The 18678-nt window shown below is 49.3% G+C and overlaps 1 protein-coding gene across 1 annotated transcript; it reads left to right on the forward strand.

Annotated features, from left to right (window-relative positions):
* The first annotated feature begins 424 nt into the window (after window positions 1–424).
* E2f8 (E2F transcription factor 8) lies at window positions 425–16884 on the forward strand. Its single transcript, XM_032893547.1, has 13 exons — window positions 425–1140; window positions 1404–1527; window positions 3113–3391; window positions 3740–3896; window positions 6324–6656; window positions 7991–8152; window positions 9736–9873; window positions 10853–11053; window positions 11299–11386; window positions 12000–12543; window positions 15004–15136; window positions 15260–15660; window positions 16095–16884. Exons 2-13 carry the CDS (start codon window positions 1513–1515, stop codon window positions 16275–16277), a joined length of 2634 nt encoding a protein of 877 aa, XP_032749438.1. The 5' UTR covers window positions 425–1140; window positions 1404–1512; the 3' UTR covers window positions 16278–16884.
* The last annotated feature ends 1794 nt before the right edge of the window (window positions 16885–18678 follow it).

Genomic DNA, 18678 nt, shown 5'->3' on the forward strand with positions numbered 1-18678 from the left:
TTTGAGGACTTTTCCCCAAGTCTGGTTGTAGGCGGGGTCGGAGGGCGGTGCCTACAGTCTGATTCGCCGCGGCGGCAGTGCAGAGGCGCGGATTGGCGCACGGGGCCCCGGGCCGGGAGAGCGGGCGTGGGGGGAGGGGAGGCTCCGCGCCCGCGGGAGCGGCTCGCGCCGGGAGCGGGTTAATTTCAAATCGGGGGCTAGACTGCTCCGGGACGGCCACGCTCCCGCGGCCCGCCCTCCGGCCCCCCCAGTCCCGGCCCTGGTGCCGCCCTCTGGCACCCACCTCTGCGCGGCGGGGCTAAGCGAGTCTCCTTGAGACGCGCTGGCTCCCTGAGACGCGCAGCCAGAATTCGGGGCCACCCCGGACCTTCAGCCCTGGAGGAGGATTGACAGGTGAGCAGGGAGCAGACTGTCGCGGCGGGGCTGCGGGATCCCGGGAAGGCCAGGGTAAAGGCGGCCGTTTCCCGCCTCCCGCCCCGCCGGGGCCCGTGGGGAGGAGCCGAGCTCCCGCGCAGAGGACGGGGGAGGGGCTCGCCCGCGCTCCAGCCCCGCGCACTCGGGGGCGGTGCCAGCTACGGTCCCGCTTTCCGCGCCAAATTTTTAAATCGAAGGCGGAAGGTCCGGCCCCGCCTCGGGGACCACTGGCCAATCGCAGGCCTTCGCCGGGCTTACTGATTGGCTAGGAGCCGTCGCCCTGGAAACCGTGAGATGCTGTCTGGCGGCTCCCGGGGGCGGTGCAGTTGGCAGGGAGGAGGAGCCAGTGCTTGCGCCGGGCGGGAAGCGGGCTACTACGGGGGACTGTACCTGGGACCCGGAGCGCAGCTTACCGTACGCCTTGGCGTCGCGGTGATTTCGGCACCTAGTGAACCCCTACCTCGCCCTAGTACTTCGCGTGTTGAAAGAAGCCTAAAAAAGGAGGTCCGAATCCCAAAGCTCTCTGTAAATGCCCCGTCCTGCGCTTAGAGCGCAGAGACTGAATTGGAGGGTTGTTCTCAGGCCACTTCCCAAGTCCTTCCCTCTGAGCCTGTGCACGTGTGTGTCAGGCGAGAAACTTCAGCATCTCCCCCGATGCAGGCTCGGTGTGCGCTCCTTCGGAACCCGGGCTCGTGCGCTCCGTCCGCAGCCCGGATCAGTGCACAGGTGGGTGCTTGCTACAGCCATCTCTGAAGGTGAGGGAGGACTGTCACTGCAGATTCTGTGTTTGCTTGAAGTCTCGTGACAGAAGGGTTTGATGGAGGAATTTACTGCAGTCTGTTGGCGCGGTCTGCCTAGAGGCGCTGTCCTCGAGGGGGGCAAAAATAAACCTGGTTTGTCATTTTTTTGTTTCTTTGTTTCTGGGGCTCTTGTGTACCGGCTCTTTTCCATCGGCTCTTAATTCTCGCTTTACTTTTTTTCCCTTTAAGGGTAGTAAAAGTCTTTAATCGATTGGACTACTTAAACCATTGGAATTTGGGGAGGAACTTCAGATTTTTCGTTTTTAAAGACACACTAAATGTATGAGGAATCGACAAAATGGAGAACCAAAAGGTATTTTTAAAGTTCAGTCTACATTGTTGCAATGTCAAATGAAGTATCATCCTGAGTTTTTCCTTAATAAGTTTTCGTTAAGTTTTTCCTCTGATAGTCATGAATGCTGCATCTTTTTGGTTAACTTTTACAGAAATCCAGAAGGAAATTTTAAAGTAATCTTTCTGTTTCAAAAGTTTAGTGTAAATTTCACATAGATGGGGGAAGTTGGGTTTTTTTAAGTACTTTAAAAAAATAACATTTATATGTTATTTATATGAGCCATTGGAATTCAGAAAGGTCATAATTTGATATTGGATTTCTTTGTAAGATAACATTCAAAATGTCAGCCTTTTAACCTACTGGGCTTCGGAATGCTGTTTATGACAAATCTCCCGGAAGCTTTTAGATGTTAGCTAAATACTGACCTTGGCAGTTTTCACTGAAACCCCATCCTTGGGTCAGCACCTCCTGAGGGCACCATACTAAACTGAAAATTCAGGTGCCAGCCCCATGCGACCTCACTCTGCCTGGCGTCCTCTTCTGCTAAGCAGCAGATTCGGCAGAAACACACACTGGAGGGCACTTGATGAGCCCTCAGTTTCATGACTGTAGTAGGGGATTGTTAATCCGGGCTCCTAAAGTTGCTGAGGAAACAGTAGGTTTCTCTGTTCGCTGAGTTGCTGCTTCCCAAGTTCGTTTCTTTAAGAATGGTGCGCTGCCTGGTGTCTCAAAGTGAAAGGGGCCCAGTCTCTACTGGCCTTATGAGGTGCTATTAACTCACCATCGTAGGTAAGTGCTGACTTACCGTAGCAGGAACTGGCTGTGAGGCCTTACATGGCTAACTTTACTTCCCTCCATCCCGTTTCTGCACCTGCACCTCAAGAGTTGATGTTGAAAGTAGATTTTTCTGGTCAGAAGTCCTGCTGGTAGGCAGGAGGCCCTAACCATGAGGGCGCCCTCACGTTGGCTGCTTGAGCCTGTTCCTGGTTGGTATGTCAGTGAGCATCCACTGCACACAGCCACTCCACTGGGCGGAGCATGGTTTGGTTCCTGCAAACCTTCACTCGAGGCATCAGCAGCAGAGGCTGTTTCTAGGCATTTAAAAACGATCAGTTATTTAAAGAGATCGATTCTGGTAAGGAAAGGGAGTGAGCTGTAAGCCATCTTTACGACCCTCCTTTCTCAAATTAGAATTTAAGAGCAAAACCCATAGCTAACGTTATTTATTTATTTATTTACTTACTTACTTAAATTCTTAGGTCACAAGATGGAGACATTTAGATCCACAGTTTCTGCCACGTTAAAAGTTAGAAGTTTAACTCTTCCATGGACGGTAGTAGCAAGGCAGAGTGGGATGGGCATGTGATCACAACACTCTAGAAACCGAGGCAGGGGGATTGTAAGTTTAAGGTTAGCTTGTTGCTATATAGTAAGTTCCAGACTGGTTGGATTGTATAGTGAGACCTTGTCTCAAACGGAAAAGGAAAATACTGTCAAGAGATAGTCTTAACCTACTTGTTCAATAATAAAAGCAGAAAGCTCTCTCTGATAGGTTCTGATTTACAGCGAAACTCAGTTATTACATTCGTTCCTTCTAAACCAGGAAAACCTCTTTTCTGAGCCACATAAAAGGGGACTGGTGAAAAGCCCCCTGCAAGAGTCCTCGAAGGCCAACGTGGTACTGGCTGAGATCCAGCCTGACCTGGGTCCTTTAACCACACCAACCAAGCCCAAGGAAGTCTCCCAAGGAGAGCCATGGACACCCACAGCCAACCTGAAAATGCTTATCAGCGCGGTGAGCCCGGAGATCCGAAGCCGAGATCAGAAAAGGGGCCTGTCGGACAACCGCAGTGCATTACCTGAAGCTAGAGACTGTTTGCATGTAGGTTGACCCGGGGGGGGCTGAGTGGCAGCGGGGGCTTGTGGAGGAAGGGAAGGTCAATCTGGAACCCAGAGCCACTGGAAGGCTGCTGCTGACCTGCCCAGCATGGGAGGAGCTTGTACCTTTGGAGCACAGCACTGGGAATTGCAGACTCTTACGAGTGATCTTTATCCCGGGCTTCCCTTAGGACCGTTCTTATCCCAACCCCCCCTCCTCCAACTTTGTTGCAGCTGTTCAAACCGTGTGTACGTGTGGGTGAGAGGAGTTAGTCATCTAGCACAGATGCCCCCCGGTAAACCTGTCAAGCTTTGTTTCGGAACGAGACACTGTTTACCTTTTCCTCTGCAGGAACACTTATCTGGAGACGAATTTGAGAAGTCCCAGCCGAGTCGGAAGGAGAAGAGCTTGGGGTTGCTATGCCACAAATTCTTAGCGAGGTACCCTAAGTACCCCAACCCCGCTGTGAATAACGACATCTGCCTGGACGAGGTGGCCGAGGAGCTCAGTACGTATGCCGGTTGCCAGGGTGGTTAATAATTAGAGAGAGTGAGTCTGTGGACTTAACTCTTCTGGATCTGAGCTCCGATCGTCACATTGTCACAGCTTCAAATAAGGCCGTGAGGGAATGAGAAGCCTCACCAGTCCTGTTAATTTAAGAAAAACTCAGTCTTAGAAGCAAACAAGGGGTGGTGGAGAGTGTTTCTGGGTTCAGGTTGTCTCTGAAGCTGTACAGGAAGGAAATGGTGTTTTATGACGTTTCACAAACAGCTGTGGTTCTGACGCTTACCTTGACCCTGTCCCTGAGGAACCAGTGTATCCGTAGTTGCTTTAAGGGATGGTCTCTGGGACACTGCCTCTCTGCCATTTGAGACTGAGGATGGAATAGTCGGGCGGTTATTCTGTCTTTGGCCTAAGTTATGGGTGTCCTCTCTTTACCACTCTGGAAAGACCTGATTCTAGAGCTAAAAAAAGAGTCCAGCAGATAGAAAGTGTCTTTTGAATGTTTCGGTGTGCATGCGTAAGTTATGGGTGTCTATGTGTGTTTCTGTGTGCATAGGGCCAGAGGTCAACTTTGGGTATCTTTCCACAGGAACCATCCGCCTTGGTTTCTGAAAACAGGGGTCTTACTGGAACAGGGCTCACCAATTAATAGAGGTTGGCTTTTCAGTTGGGTGCTGGGGATCAAACTCAGGCTTTCCCAGCAGAGACACCTCCCCAGCCTGGAAGTGTCTTAGTGTCAAACTTGAAGTGTATGCAGGATAGTGATTTAACGTGCAGTTATCGCTCCATAAAGGAAAAGCAGGAACATTAATTCATGGTTTAAGAAGTTGCTGCTTGACTCCACCTGCTCTTGTCATACTCACTGTCTAGCTAGGCGGCCTGTGTACGCTTTGAATACTCAGCAGAAACTTGTTCAGATCTGTAAACGGAAAGTGCAGAATTCCCTTTTCACTAGAACCTATCGCCAGTGGAACAATGGTTACCGAGCAAAGGACACACGTGTGTCAGGCAATATATGTTACAGGAAAGGAGCGGGGTGGGTTATCTGGAACATCGTAAAAGGGCCAGGCGTGTGGGAGCAGTTCTTTCTGACCATCAGCTGAAGCTCAGATCAGGCCCTGCTATAATGCAGGCATCCAGTTCAGGTCTTGAAAGAAGAGAAGCAGAGGCCTGTGAGGACTGGTGGGGAAGGGCTCCTGGGGGAGAAGGAAGAGCCCAGGAAAGAACCCCATGTGCTTGTTCTCAGCTGGCAGTCACCAGGAACAGCAAGAGGCCATTAGGGGGAGCTCTATTAAGCATGTTTCCAGAAAGGATAGCTACTGTCCGGGAATGAAATGGAATTCAACAGTATAGATAAATTTCTGAAATAAGGAGAATCTTACCATGTAGAACACTGAACCCCTGCTGGGTTTACAAGAACCATAGAATTGCTAATCTTGCCATCGCTAGTGGTAGGTAAAACATGAGCTGGATTAGACCCCAAAGAAATGTATTTTTCTGCCTTTTTATGTAGGTTTTTAAGAAATGATAATGTATTTTATACTTTTTTTTTTTGCAATCTCAGCACTTTTAAAAGAAGTGTGTTGTATGTGTATGTGTGTGTATTGTGTGTGTGGTGTGTATGTATGTGTCTATGTGTGTGTATTGTGTGTGTGGTGTGTATGTATGTGTGTGTAATGTGTGTGTGTGTGTGTGTGTGTGTGTGTGTGTGTGTGTGTGTGTGTGGTGTGTGTTGGTGTGTGTTGCGTGTGTGTGTGTGTGTGGTGTGTTGCGTGTGCATGTGTGTGTGTGTGTGTGTGTGTGTGTGTATGTGTGTGTGTGTGTGTGTGTGTGTGTGTGTGTGTGTGTGTGTGTGTGTGTGTGTGTGTGTGTGTGTGTGTGCGCGCTTGCGCAGCGTTTGGTCTTGGAGACCCGGAGAGAAGAGGGCTGAATCCCTTGTCGCTGGATTTCCAGGTGGTTGTGAGCCGCCCACTGTGGTACCAGGAACTGATGGTGGCAGTCAGCTCTACCACCATCTCCCCCACTACAGATCTCAGCACTTTTGTGCCTGCCGTATTCATACCAGTGTGGGTACGAGGAGGGGATTGGAGGAATGGGTTAAAATTTGTGGCAGTTAGACTATTAGAGGCTTGGTCTTGCCACTTCCTTGCTATCTCTGAGGCAAGTCCGCACTTCTGTGTTTTCAGTAAAATACAGGTAACGATGGTCCCTGCATTAGAATGCAGTTGTCCTGGGTGCTGCACTTTAGATCCCCTCGTAGATGGGGACTGTAGTTCAAATGAGCTCATTGCCGAGAGAGAGCCGTGTCTTTCTCGGCCCGGCAGCGCTCGTGGTGTGCACTCGTTACTGGATCATTCAGGTGCGCCTGCTCACTGGTAGGAAGCGCCATTGCACCACGAACACGCGGTGAAAGTGTGTGCCTTCTTGGCAGATGTCGAACGTCGGCGGATTTATGACATCGTGAATGTACTAGAGAGCCTGCACATGGTGAGCCGCCTCGCCAAAAACAGGTACACTTGGCACGGCCGGCACAATCTCACCAAAACCCTGGGGACGCTGAAGAGTGTCGGGGAAGAGAACAAGTATGCGGAGCAGATCATGATGATCAAAAGGAAAGAGCACGAGCAAGAGTTTGACTTCATTAAGAGCTGTGGCCTGGAGGACCACGTGATCAAGGGGGACCACGTGATCAAGTCAACCGCTGGCCAGAATGGGCATTCAGACATGTGCTTCGTAGAGCTCCCTGGAGTGGAATTTCGGGCAGGTGAGAGGCAGCGACATTGTGTGGTACAACAACAAAAAAAAAAAGGACTCTGCAGGTTACCATGGAGACTCTGGCAGCTACTCTCCAGCTACCATAGCTTGTTCTGGGGTTGGTTTGGTTTTGATAAGGCTGTCTCTGTTCCAGTCTGGCCTTGAGTTCCTGATGGACCTCTCACTCCACCTCTCTAGTTCGTATGCCGCCAGGCCCAGCCGCCACTGCAGCTGTCGCCTGGACGCTGCTATAAAATTATATAAAAGGCTATCTTTTACCCCACACTAGATCGGGCACCGCAGTGCCCCAAGATATCTGGTAGATATCTTCATCTCAGTCAGCAAAGCATCTGACCTGCTTTGTTCCATCTCATATCACACTGCCGATGGCTTCTCTCTGAGCCTGGTGACAGTCTCTCTACCCATCTAGTTCCCAAGGCAGGTTACCTCCATGCCACACATACACACGTCTCCAGCCACCACCTACTCTCTTGAATTCAATTAAATCTCCACATGAAAGAACACACAACACAATAACCTCTGATCCAATTGATAAGATATAATTGCCCACCTAAACATACAAAGCCCTGTACACACCCATCCCTTAAGAACATTCATAACAACCTGTAAATGTGCAGAGAGGAATCTTAACGTCAGCCTCCATGTTCTCTCGCCTGCTTCTCTTACCCCCCCTTGCTGCAGTCTCCTCCTCCCTCTAAAACTTTTCTCCGGCCCATCCTGCCTTCTCGTCCAATGACAGGCCTCGTTCTATCTTGTACCTGTCTTCACCTGCGTGAGGACATCATCCTACACCTGGATGGAGCTGGGTTTTTTGGTTTTTTTTTTAATATTTATTAACTTGAGTATTTCTTATTTACATTTCGATTGTTATTCCCCTTCCCAGTTTCCAGGCCAACATCCCCCAACCCCTGCCCCTCCCTTCTATATGGGTGTTCCCCTCCCCAACCTCTTCCCATTACCGCCCTCCCCACAACAATCACGTTCACTGGGGATTCAATCTTGGCAGGACCAAGGGCTTCCCCTTCCACTGGTGCTCTTACTAGGCTATTCATTGCTACCTATGAGGTTGGAGCCCAGGGTCAGTCCATGTATAGTCTTTGGGTAGTGGCTTAGTCCCTGGAAGCTCTGGTTGGTTGGCATTGTTGTTCAAATGGGGTCTCGAGCCCCTTCAATCTCTTTCAGTCCTTTCTCTGATTCCTTCAACGGGGGTCCCGTTCTCAGTTCAGTGGTTTGCTGCTGGCATTCGGGTGCTGTTTTTTAAGGCTCGATACTTTCCCTCTTCAAATGTTAATTCTCTAACCCCCATCCGTCCTTCCCCCAAAGCTTCTGCAAACAGCCGCAAAGACAAGTCCTTACGTGTGATGAGCCAGAAGTTTGTGATGCTGTTCTTGGTGTCGACGCCTCAGATAGTAAGCCTGGAGATCGCTGCCAAGATCTTAATCGGGGAGGACCACGTGGAAGATCTGGATAAAAGCAAGTTTAAAAGTGAGTGTCACAACTGCCCTGGGTGGCTTTGGAACTGTTGCTGAACAACAGAGCTTCACTGACCATTCGATCGGGCCCTGACTGAGCAGATTTCTGGGTGCATTGTCTAGGTCCAATCTCTGCCCACCTAACTCACCCCCACCTACCTCACCCCTACCCTCCAGTGGCACTACTGCTAACCGGTGGAGTTCAGCCAGACGTATAACCTTCCTACGGTTCGACACTTTGGTGCCCTGTGATGCTGCAACTGTCCGCATTTTACATGGTTAGAAGCTCCCGGGACTTAATTGAGCAATCAGTTGTAAAGTAGACCCTGCTCCTGGATCTCATCTCTCCACTAATGCTGATACGTGAGGGTATACGTGATTCCCACTCAACTGTCCCCAGTGGCCTTGCAGCACAGATGGCTTGCCACTTTGAAAGAGTTTTAGCCAGATGGCTGCTGTGAATCTAGCTGGTTCCTAACCAGCTCTGTTCCCGCCATTATGTCAGGCATTGAAGGCACCTCCACAGAAAAGGTGTGGAAAAGAGCCAAGCAGACGGGAGTGACCTCCCATACACTTGTGTCCACAGGATGACAATTCGGACGTAGCTACTAGGGGGATCGATGAGGCAGAGCGGTCTGAAAGCTTGTAGATGGTCTGGGCCCTTGCCTGGAGATGCCGTATCCTAGAAGGCTCTCCTTAGCATGTAGAAATAAGTCAGGATGCCCCTGGGCTGTCAGGACGCCCCTGGGCTGATAGTTCATCCACAAGACAGAACTAAGCAGAGAGTAAGGCACTGATAACTGGCCGCACTTGGAAAAAAAATGTAATTTGAGGAGATGCATCCTGATACTGCCAATGGGTCCCCTGCCTCTCTGAGTCACCAGGTGCTTTTCAGCTCGAAACCGCCACTGGTCAGTCACAGCCTTGGAAGCTATTCCAAGAACTACAGATGTGTCATTTGCCAAATCCTTGGGGAATAAATACGGAACCCTCTGGCAGGCATGTGAGACAGGAGACTCGATTTGTAACCCTGTACTCTGAACACTGGCATAAAGGCAGACTTGTTAAAGGCAAAGGCCAAAGGTTTTGAAGGTCAGTGAGGTGCACAGTCTTTGCATGTTTTGCAGGGTTAGTGTATATGTTTGTTGTATATGATTTGGCAAGCTTTTGATACTGCGTAAATCCCATTATAAACCACTGTGTTTAGAAAAGCCATCCGTTTCTGACTCTTCCCATTCTGACTCACGAGAAGACACCTAGGAACATGACATTTCATAAACAGGATCGTCTTGTCAAGTCACTTCCAACCGAAACCTGGACCACCGCCCTTTCAAAACTCAAGACCAGCAGTCACTCCTGAAATATTTAAGACTCCTTTTTTGTTTCAATTCAGTCAGTGTTGTTAGAAGTCATAGTTATTGTATATCTTATATTATAGTCATTGTTAGACTCACTTGAAGGGAGTCAGGAGTTTCTGGCCGATGCCGGCAGGGTAGTTCTTGAATACACCTGACTTTCTTAGGAGACAAAATCCTGTGACCTTTCATTATTCTATTTAATGCTATCCACGCTTTTTGTCTCCCCCCGATCCCCCAGCAAAAATTAGGAGGCTGTACGATATTGCTAATGTTCTGAGTAGCTTGGATCTTATCAAGAAAGTCCATGTTACAGAAGAACGAGGACGGAAGCCAGCTTTCAAATGGACAGGCCCGGAAATCAGCCCAAATAACAGTGGTGTGTATGCTCTCTTCTTGTCATTGCTTGTCTTTTTAATCTAAAGGGATTCTCTCCCCTCCTCGCTGCGTAGCCCCACACGTGGGAAGACCATACGTAGATAATTGGAAAAGCAGTCCAAGACGAACACTGCTATAGAAAGGTGGCTACTGTGACTTTGAACACACGTCCGGGGAGAGGACCTTTGGTGCAGGAATTTGAGATGAAGGCTCAGGAGCCATAGTGATGGCTGCATAACCCAGGCCCAGGGTATTTTCATAAAAGTGTATCCTTGGCCATTGTCTTCTGTGGCTGTGCTCGCAGATCCATCATGGAATGCATTAAGAGGGGCTTCCCACATGGCGCAGGCATGAGGGTCACCAGCTTCACCAGCTCCAACATTCCCCTGATGAGAAAAATAAACAAGACTTTATACATCACAAGACAGGAAAATCAATAGTGAGAGCACACCGGCATTCCTCTGGTTTCGAGATACAGTCCACTCTCGGTATCCACCTGTTTAATATTGAGGGGTTCAACCATGGAATGAAAAAAAATTTTTTGGTCTGTACCAAACATGTGCAAATGTTTTCTGGTCACTGTTCCCTAAAGACTATGTAGTGACAACTATTTGTAAACATGGGCGTTATATTAGGTATTTCAAGTAACCAAGAGAAGATTCGGCATAGACTGGAGGCTGTGTCTAGCTTCTGCGTCATTGTATGTGAGAGGCATGTGCCTCTGCAGCTCTCGGCATGTAAGAGGCGTTCTGGAACATGCCCTCCTCAGATGTGGAGGACCCGCCGTGCGGTGCAGTGCCAGAGACGGAGCACGAAGAACTCTCTCTAGCTGACAGGCTCCCTGTGCAGAGCGTTGAGAGCAGGTGCACACAGTAGGCACCCCATGCTGTTACCCTTTGCTGCAGTTTGATTCCCTCTGTAGCAGGGAAGCAGGGTCAACTGTGCTCCCACACACTCACTGGCCTCTTCTTCCGTTTCAGGCTCCAGCCCAGTCATGCCTCTCACCGCCTCCTTAGAGGCCGAGCAGTCTGCAAAAGAGAACTGTGCCAAAAACCTCTTTTCTACACGGGGGAAACCCAGCTTTACTCGACACCCATCTCTTATCAAACTGGTAAAGAGCATAGAAAATGATCGGAGGAAGATCAGTTCCGCTCCCAGCAGCCCTGTCAAGAGCAGCAAAGGTACGTTTTCCTGGAAAGTCAAGGCTCCGCTCAGGGTCACTTCCCATCTGCTCCCTGTTAGCCTACTCGATCCCTCATGCCTATGAATTAAGGCTAGAAAGCGCTCTGTGAGGTTTATCGTTCCATTGCTGTGCGTCTAGGTGGCAGACGCGTGCGTTCTGTTCCTTGGATGCCCAAGTTTTCTTCCACCTGACTACTCAGTCTTAACCTTTGACTATCCTCTCCCTTCTTCTCTGCTTTACCAGCTGAGAGTTCTCAAAATTCTCCACCCGTCCCAAACAAAATGGCCCAGCTCGCTGCTATCTGCAAGATGCAGTTGGAGGAGCAGTCAAGGTAGGCCGGCAGCTCGGATAGAAACGAGATGCATCGTCCTCTCAGTGTGGTCTCAGAACGGGTTTGCTTTATGCAAGGGTGGCATTACCCTGGGAAACTGGAGAGATGGTGTTTACAGTGTCCGTCCTCAGCCAAAACAGACCAAAAAGCTGCTGCTATTGTCCTGGAAAGTGCGGCTTTAACCTGGGCCAAAAAGTAGTAGGACTCGGGGATTGGGAAATGGTTTGGTGGGTCAGGTGCCGGGTGCTCAAACATGAGCCCATGTGAACGGCCTGGCATGGCAGCCCCCACCTTTAATCCCACAGTGAAGGTGTGACTGCTGGAGGCTCCATCGGGCTCATTATCCAGCCCCCTCAGCTAAAATGATAGCAACACCCATCTCTAATCCCACTGTGGAGTTATGGCCACTGCAGGATCCTTGGAGCTCATTGGCTGGCCAGTCCAGCTAAATTGATGAACTCCGGGCTCACTGAAAAGGTGAAAATCACTAAGGAAGACACACACACACACACACACACACACACACACACACACACACACACACACACACACACACACACACGTGCTTAGGAGCAGTGTGGCTCTATGACGTCCCGTAAATCTTCTCTTTCAGTGAACCCAGGAAGAGAGTAAAAGTCAACCTAACAAGATCTGGGCACTACAAACCACTGGCTCCCCTGGACCCTGCAGTAAACACTGAGCTGGAACTGCTTGCTCCGTCCCTTATCCAGCCCCTGGGGATGGTCCCCCTGATCCCTAGCCCATTGTCATCTGCAGTGCCTGTGATCCTACCTCAGGCCCCTTCGGGCCCATCCTATGCCATCTACTTGCAACCTGCCCAAGCCCAAATGTTGACACCACCCCATGGCCTGAGCCCAACCGTCTGCCCCACCCAGTCCTCTAATGCTCCCGGATCCAAAGACCCTACAGACACCCCCACTGAGAAGACGGCCACGGATGCCACAAAGTCCAGCGCCTCCTGCAGACCCGGAAGCTTGCAGCCAGCACCAGAAAGGCAAGGTGCTAAGAATCGAAGCAAGGAGACGACCGGAGATCGAGGCACGAAGAGGACGGGCTCCTTGGAGGACGGTGGTCCCGGTCCCATAAAGAAACCTAAAGAGGATGTGAAGGGGCTTGAGAATGTCCCCACCCCCACGGTGAGTATAGCTAGCCTCAGGTGGGATGGCGCTTTTAAGTTTCAGCAAAGAGCTGTCTCTGAGAAGACAAAGAATTGTCCCTTAACATCCTCTCTCCAAATGAGGTCCCAGACAGCTAATCCTCACAAGGATGACAGCAGGAACATTTTTAAACCTTGAGAAGGAAAAGCTGACTTGCTCTCTTTTTAAAGCGTCACAGGTGGCTGTCCCTAAGTCCTTTTCTCCGTTCCCATACTGGAACACGAACACTTGTCATGAGAGTCATAAATAGTTTATAAGCAGTTGTCACCACAACTGCGGGAATACACAGGCCTCCCTCCCGTAAAGCGCCTTCTGAGTCATCCCTCAACCTTTTGCTTGGTGTCATGTACCTGGCATCTGTTGGCTAGAAGGGAATATGCCCACCCCATCTTCTTCCTCAAGTTTACCATATTTTTTTGTGTAAATTGAAAAGTCAAGCTGATCTTGTCAAACCAAAGGTATGGTGGATGCCTTGGCTTCTAAAGATGTTGGCCCTCCAGGAGATTTTCTTAGGTAAGAGTAGATCAGGAAAGGATTAATATTTTTTGTACAACTGCCCACACGTTGTGTGTCATGGGCTTGAGAGTCTCACTCAGAAGTCCCAGGAGTCACAGGACAATGGCGGCCCACGGAACGAAGTGTCATTAACAGATGCAACTAAGCACAGAAGCAGCAGAACTCAATCCCTTCTGCCCCCGCTGTGAATTTGACCTCTCCACATCTTGTTTTTCTTTATCTGTCAATGAGTTTATTCCTCCAACACCTCCCCACCCCTCCCTGCCATCTACTAGGTTAGAAGAAATTGCCCCACATCAAGTCTAACCCATCACCCACCTTCGATAGCTGCTTCTGTGTACTCCCCCAGTTTTTGTGGGGTTAGTTGAATTTATTACGTGAAGAGATAAATAAAGGGCTTTGTGATCCCTTCGGGATACCATATTGGCAGGATGGCGTTATCTGCCACTGCTTGTAGAGGCAGCCTGAGTCTGGAATCTTCCTCCAGGATAGCCTCATAGGAAACAGTCAAACCATCCGTGCCTCATGTGGTGTTATTTCGCACTTAATGTACATGCTAGGAGGTGTACATTGGCCCTGGCTTGACTCAGTATTCCCGAAAGGCCATAATCTCTCTAGGCCAGTAGGTGTGATTTTTGCAGTAGTTTCCCGTTGTTCCCTGGGTAACCCAGATTAGAGGTTTTGGATTTCTCATGTCCCCTAGTCCCCATCTCCGTTGAATTCATTTTGACTCCTCAGTGTGGACTGGACAGAAAAAGAAAATGATTCAGGTGCTAAGTCCATTCAATAAACATGTTCTGAGGCCCCAGACCTGTGGGGATGGAGGCGGCGGAGGCGGTAGGCAGACAAATGCAGCCATGTCTGATGGTAGGTCATAAAGACGGAGCAAACAAAACAGGACGAGTGACGAGGAGATAGGGCTGCAGAAGGCTGTAAGAGGTGACATTCACGGGGAAAACCAAAATCCACTCGTTCTGTCAGTTTTAAAAAACGGTATTATTATAGGCTAAAAGGATTAGAAATGTAATTTGTAGAAACTGAGTAATAAGTCAAGCCAGTAACCACAGTAACTTGTCCGTCAGAGAGGATAACTCTCCGTGGCATTAGCAGGCAGCCTGGTGTAGCATACCCAAACCCAGCCATTAAGAGTTCTCCATCCCTGCATCTTTCATCTTGCAAGGCAGTACCAGGCACCTGAGAGACAGTTTAAATCTTTCAGCACTGTGGATTCTGAGTTCGCTGGTTCCCAAGGAAAAGACCGATTAAGAGCTAGGATCAAAGTGTGGGCTGTTGTTTTGACAACAGAGAGAAGAAGCATCTGAAGGAGGATGAAAGGAGGCCCCCGTGTCTCAGCTGAGCTTTTAAAGCCCCCCCACCCCCTCCCATCCCAGTACAGGGTGTGGGGGGGAGGGGCAGACTTTGGGGGCCCTTTGTGTTTAGAAATGTGCAGCAATCTAACAGGGTGGGAGCCACATCCACAGCCACCGCGGAGGCTCGTGCCTCGTGGCATCCGGGTCTCTATTATGTACCAATTGGTGCTTCTTTTCTGCCTGTCAGCTTTGGCCTCTGGCTCGGTTTTCTTTCCACTCGAGGAGCCTGCCGGCCCGGAACAAAACATACAAGGAAATAGCCTGCTCGTGCAGTTCTTTAGTTCTAAACCAGGAGTCCGAAAACCTGGAAGGCCAGCTAGCACATGTGTTTGGTTCCTTAGGACATAGGTTTTCCGTTGCACCCACCCAACTCTGTCCCTGCTGGGGTACAAACAGCCCCTACACAAAGGGTAAGGCTGCATTCCAATGAAGCCTGTGCAAATAGAAAAAGAGAGGTCGGACATGGTCTTGGGTTGTATTCAGCCACTCCTTTTACTGAATGGACTACCTGATTATACGTGTGTGAGATAAATGCTTTCTCCTTATTTTGTAGACCCTGTTCCCATCAGGATACCTAATCCCTCTTACCCAGTGCTCATCCCTGGGGCCAGACCCTATGTTGTCTAACACAGAAAACTCAGGTACACTTTCCCCAAACCACAGGATCTACGGCTCCCCAATTGCAGGTGAGTAGATGGCAAATCACCATTAAGACGTGAGCTGGCCTGCGTGCAGTTCACTTACATGACGTCAGCTTCCTGAACAAATGCTTGCTTTTAAGACATCACCCCGCCCCCTTTCTTTTCTAGGTGTGATCCCAGTGGCGTCGTCTGAACTCACTGCTGTGAATTTTCCCCCATTCCATGTGACACCTCTGAAACTTATGGTCTCCCCGACATCTATGGCAGCCGTACCTGTTGGGAACAGCCCAGCTCTCAGCTCCAGCCACCCTGCTCCCACCCAGAACCCAAGCTCAGCCATTGTAAACTTTACACTGCAGCACTTGGGACTCATCTCCCCCGGCGTGCAGATGTCTGCCAGCCCCGGGCCTGGAGCTGGCACAGTCCCTCTGTCCCCACGTGTAGAGGCAGCTAACGTCATACCAGATAACTTGAGCTCTCGGCAAGGGAGGGCCACCATCCATGACTCTCCAGTCCTGGGCCAAAGCCAACTAAATGGACAACCAGTTGCTGGGACAGGGGCACAGCAGGTAAGACTATTTGGTATTTGGGTGTTAGGCCTAAAACTTGAAGATGACCTTGACCTTTTGATCCTACTGCTTCTGCCCCCCAAGTTGCCATTAAATGGATTGCCATTTAATTTGATTATCTGTATCATAGGAGGGCACATGTTTGCCTTCCTTCATCGGAGAGGGAATTATGATAGGGTGAATGACGGAGGGCAAACCTTCCTTGCAGAGCCAAGAAGAATGCCCAAGGCATCCATATTACTAGGTTGTCATTAGCTTTTGTCTCTTAACAACAGTAATCGAGAATGCAAAGGCATGCATTGAAGCTCACCTTGCCCATACAGGATATATTAGTCTCCAGGCATTCCAGATATCATCCAGCCCAGTCTTGAGTCTTCTGGGGAGCATGGGTCGCCATGGGTCTGATACCTTTTATCCTTGTTCTCTCCAATCAGCCTGTTCCTGTGACACCCAAAGGCTCCCAGTTGGTGGCTGAAAGTTTCTTCCGTACTCCAGGTGGACCGACCAAGCCCACCAGCTCATCTTTCATGGATTTCGATGGTGCTAACAAAACCTCCTTTGGAACCCTCTTTGTCCCACAGCGCAAACTGGAAGTCTCAACTGAGGATGTCCATTGATTGACAGATGGTGGTTTAATTTAATTCTCTAAAGAGCTGTCTAATGAGACGATATACACATACAGATTGAGAGAGAACACCACCTTTAAAAATACTGTAAATACTTGGGGTTTTACTCAATATCACAGCAGATATTTGTCATGCTTACACACATGCACACACACACACACACACACACACACGCATACATACATACTCACACATTTGTACAAGGCCAAATTCAGCCTTCAGTACTATAAAATAAGATGTTGAACTAAGGTACATTAACTTCTGGGGGTGGGCGGGTTCATTTTTTTTCACCTGTGCCTCTATTATTATGCAAAGTAACTTTACTAAAGTTTACTTCCCTCTCAGCAAATGTTTGAGTTACCGAACACAGCACCTGCTCAAACTCTTTGCACAAAGGAAATGCTGTGTGATGTATAATGTATTTTTACACAGGGAGGCGATAGCTATATATTTTTTTTTTGTAATTTCTTTAATCCTTTGCTGTTTCAGTCTGTCTTTTTGTAGAGTTTACAGTCCTCAATCAAGTCTATGGAAAAAATTATTTATAAAATGTATTTTTAATCATAAGTTGTTGAAATTAAAACTCTTCTAAAATGTAGTTAACACTTTCGTTTGGTCACATAGGGCACTCACTGTCGAGAGAAACTGATAACTTATCTAACCTCAGAGGCCAGTTCTTGGGAATGACTTCCTTGGACACTCGGTCACAGGAAGGTTTCTTCTGTACTCCAACCCCTTCCCCTGCCACAATCCAGAGCATTGCTAGGATAGTGAATGACGGTGTAGAGAGGCTAAGAGAACTGGTGAAAGACAGGAGGAGCTAAGGTAGTCCCCGTCTCTGCCCAGCACCCATCCCAGACCCGCTCTGCAGAGGAGAGGGGCAGCCATTGTCCCACACCTTCTCTATGGTCCAGCTCCAGAGAAGGAATTGCAGTAAGGATTCTCTCCTCTGGCAGAGAACCAACACATACTACACCCCAGTGGGCTCTAGAGAAAGAGTAAGCTATGGCGTGCTCAAGGTGCATCTTCTTGACCCCTTAAGGGACAGGCCGCATGCTGAGAAGACAAGAGCAGCCTCTGGCCGGGGTCTTTCAGGAACATCATATCTGTTTCCTATGTGCTAATGTTGGGAACTACAGACATTTGAATTGCGGGTTACCGAGCCCAGATCACAAGGCCACCGAGGTAGAATTTAAGGCAACAAGTCCACAGTCTTTGCCAGGACTCAACCTTCCCATCCACCTCAGCAAAACTGAACAGCTATGGGAGGCTCTGCACTGTTCTGGACATTCACAGGGTCACCTATCTAAAAAGATGCATTCTGTATGGCCAAGCCCAAGTAAGATGACAGATTTTCCTGTTGGTCTAGAGAGGTAGCCCATTGTAGACAGGTTGGAAGCCAGTGTTCTGCTCTGATTTTGTTATCCTCCATGTGAAGAAACTCCCTGGAAAAACCAGATGCCCCTCTTTCCTAAGAGTTATGTTAGCTATCAAGACAGCTCGGGGCAGAATCTCTCAGCTGTATCACAGAATTCTGAGACTTCGCATCGCCTCCTGGTCTCTGCACCCTTCTCCTTGAGTGTGGGTAGGCCCTGTGCCTTGCTCCCGATCAAGAAACCACTAAACGAATGGGGTGTGTATAGTCTGGCGTATGGTTATCTGCTCCTATCAGACTAGTTCACATCTTAACTTGAATCTTTCCCACTTGCTGGCTTTGAGGACTTTTAACTCCAAGAGTCCAACATTCCAAGGAAGTAGTGGGCAGCCTCTAGGACCTAAAGGTAGCCGACAGCTAACACAACCAGAAGGAAACAACTCTAGTCCTGCCAGTAGCCACAAAACTGAATTCTGTCCTCAACCTGACTGTGAAGAGCAAGGAATGAAGGGTTCCCCCAAGACTCACGTGTTGAGGGGTTTGGTCTCCAGTGCACCAGTGTTAGGAGGTAGGGAACTCGAGCACGTGAGCTCGAGCATGAATGATGCTCCAACTGTTGACAAATTCATAATCTGATGAAGTTTGAGGAAGTGGTAGAAACCTTAGGAGGTGGGGCCTGTTTAAAGAAAGTAGTTCTTTGGGGGAAAATGCAGTCCTTGAAAGATACATCTGGCCCTGGCCCCTTCAGCAATCCTTGCCTCATGGCTGTCAGGCAGAGAGCAGTTCTGCACAAGACAAACCCCAAAACAATGGTTAAATGGCCATGTTCAGGGACCGCTGAGGCTGTTAGTATCTTCCTTTAGATTCTTTCTTTCTGAGGTATTTTATTTTGTCACCACAATAGAAAGCTGACAAGAATCGTTACATGGGGGAGCCTGAAAGGGATCACAGCTCCAACTGCCACCGTGGCTGCAGCCTTGAACACGAAGCAGAGATCCCTGAGCCATACCAGGCGGC

This window comes from Rattus rattus, chromosome 2 (genome assembly GCF_011064425.1).
Source record: "Rattus rattus isolate New Zealand chromosome 2, Rrattus_CSIRO_v1, whole genome shotgun sequence".
Lineage (NCBI taxonomy): Eukaryota > Metazoa > Chordata > Mammalia > Rodentia > Muridae > Rattus > Rattus rattus.

Excerpts from the sequence above, each read along its gene's own strand:
- E2f8 (XM_032893547.1), top strand. Across the intron at positions 11,387-11,999 it reads CAGTTGGAGGAGCAGTCAAG|TGAACCCAGGAAGAGAGTAA; the intron begins GTAGGCCGGCAG and ends CTTCTCTTTCAG. Across the intron at positions 15,137-15,259 it reads CTACGGCTCCCCAATTGCAG|GTGTGATCCCAGTGGCGTCG; the intron begins GTGAGTAGATGG and ends TTTCTTTTCTAG.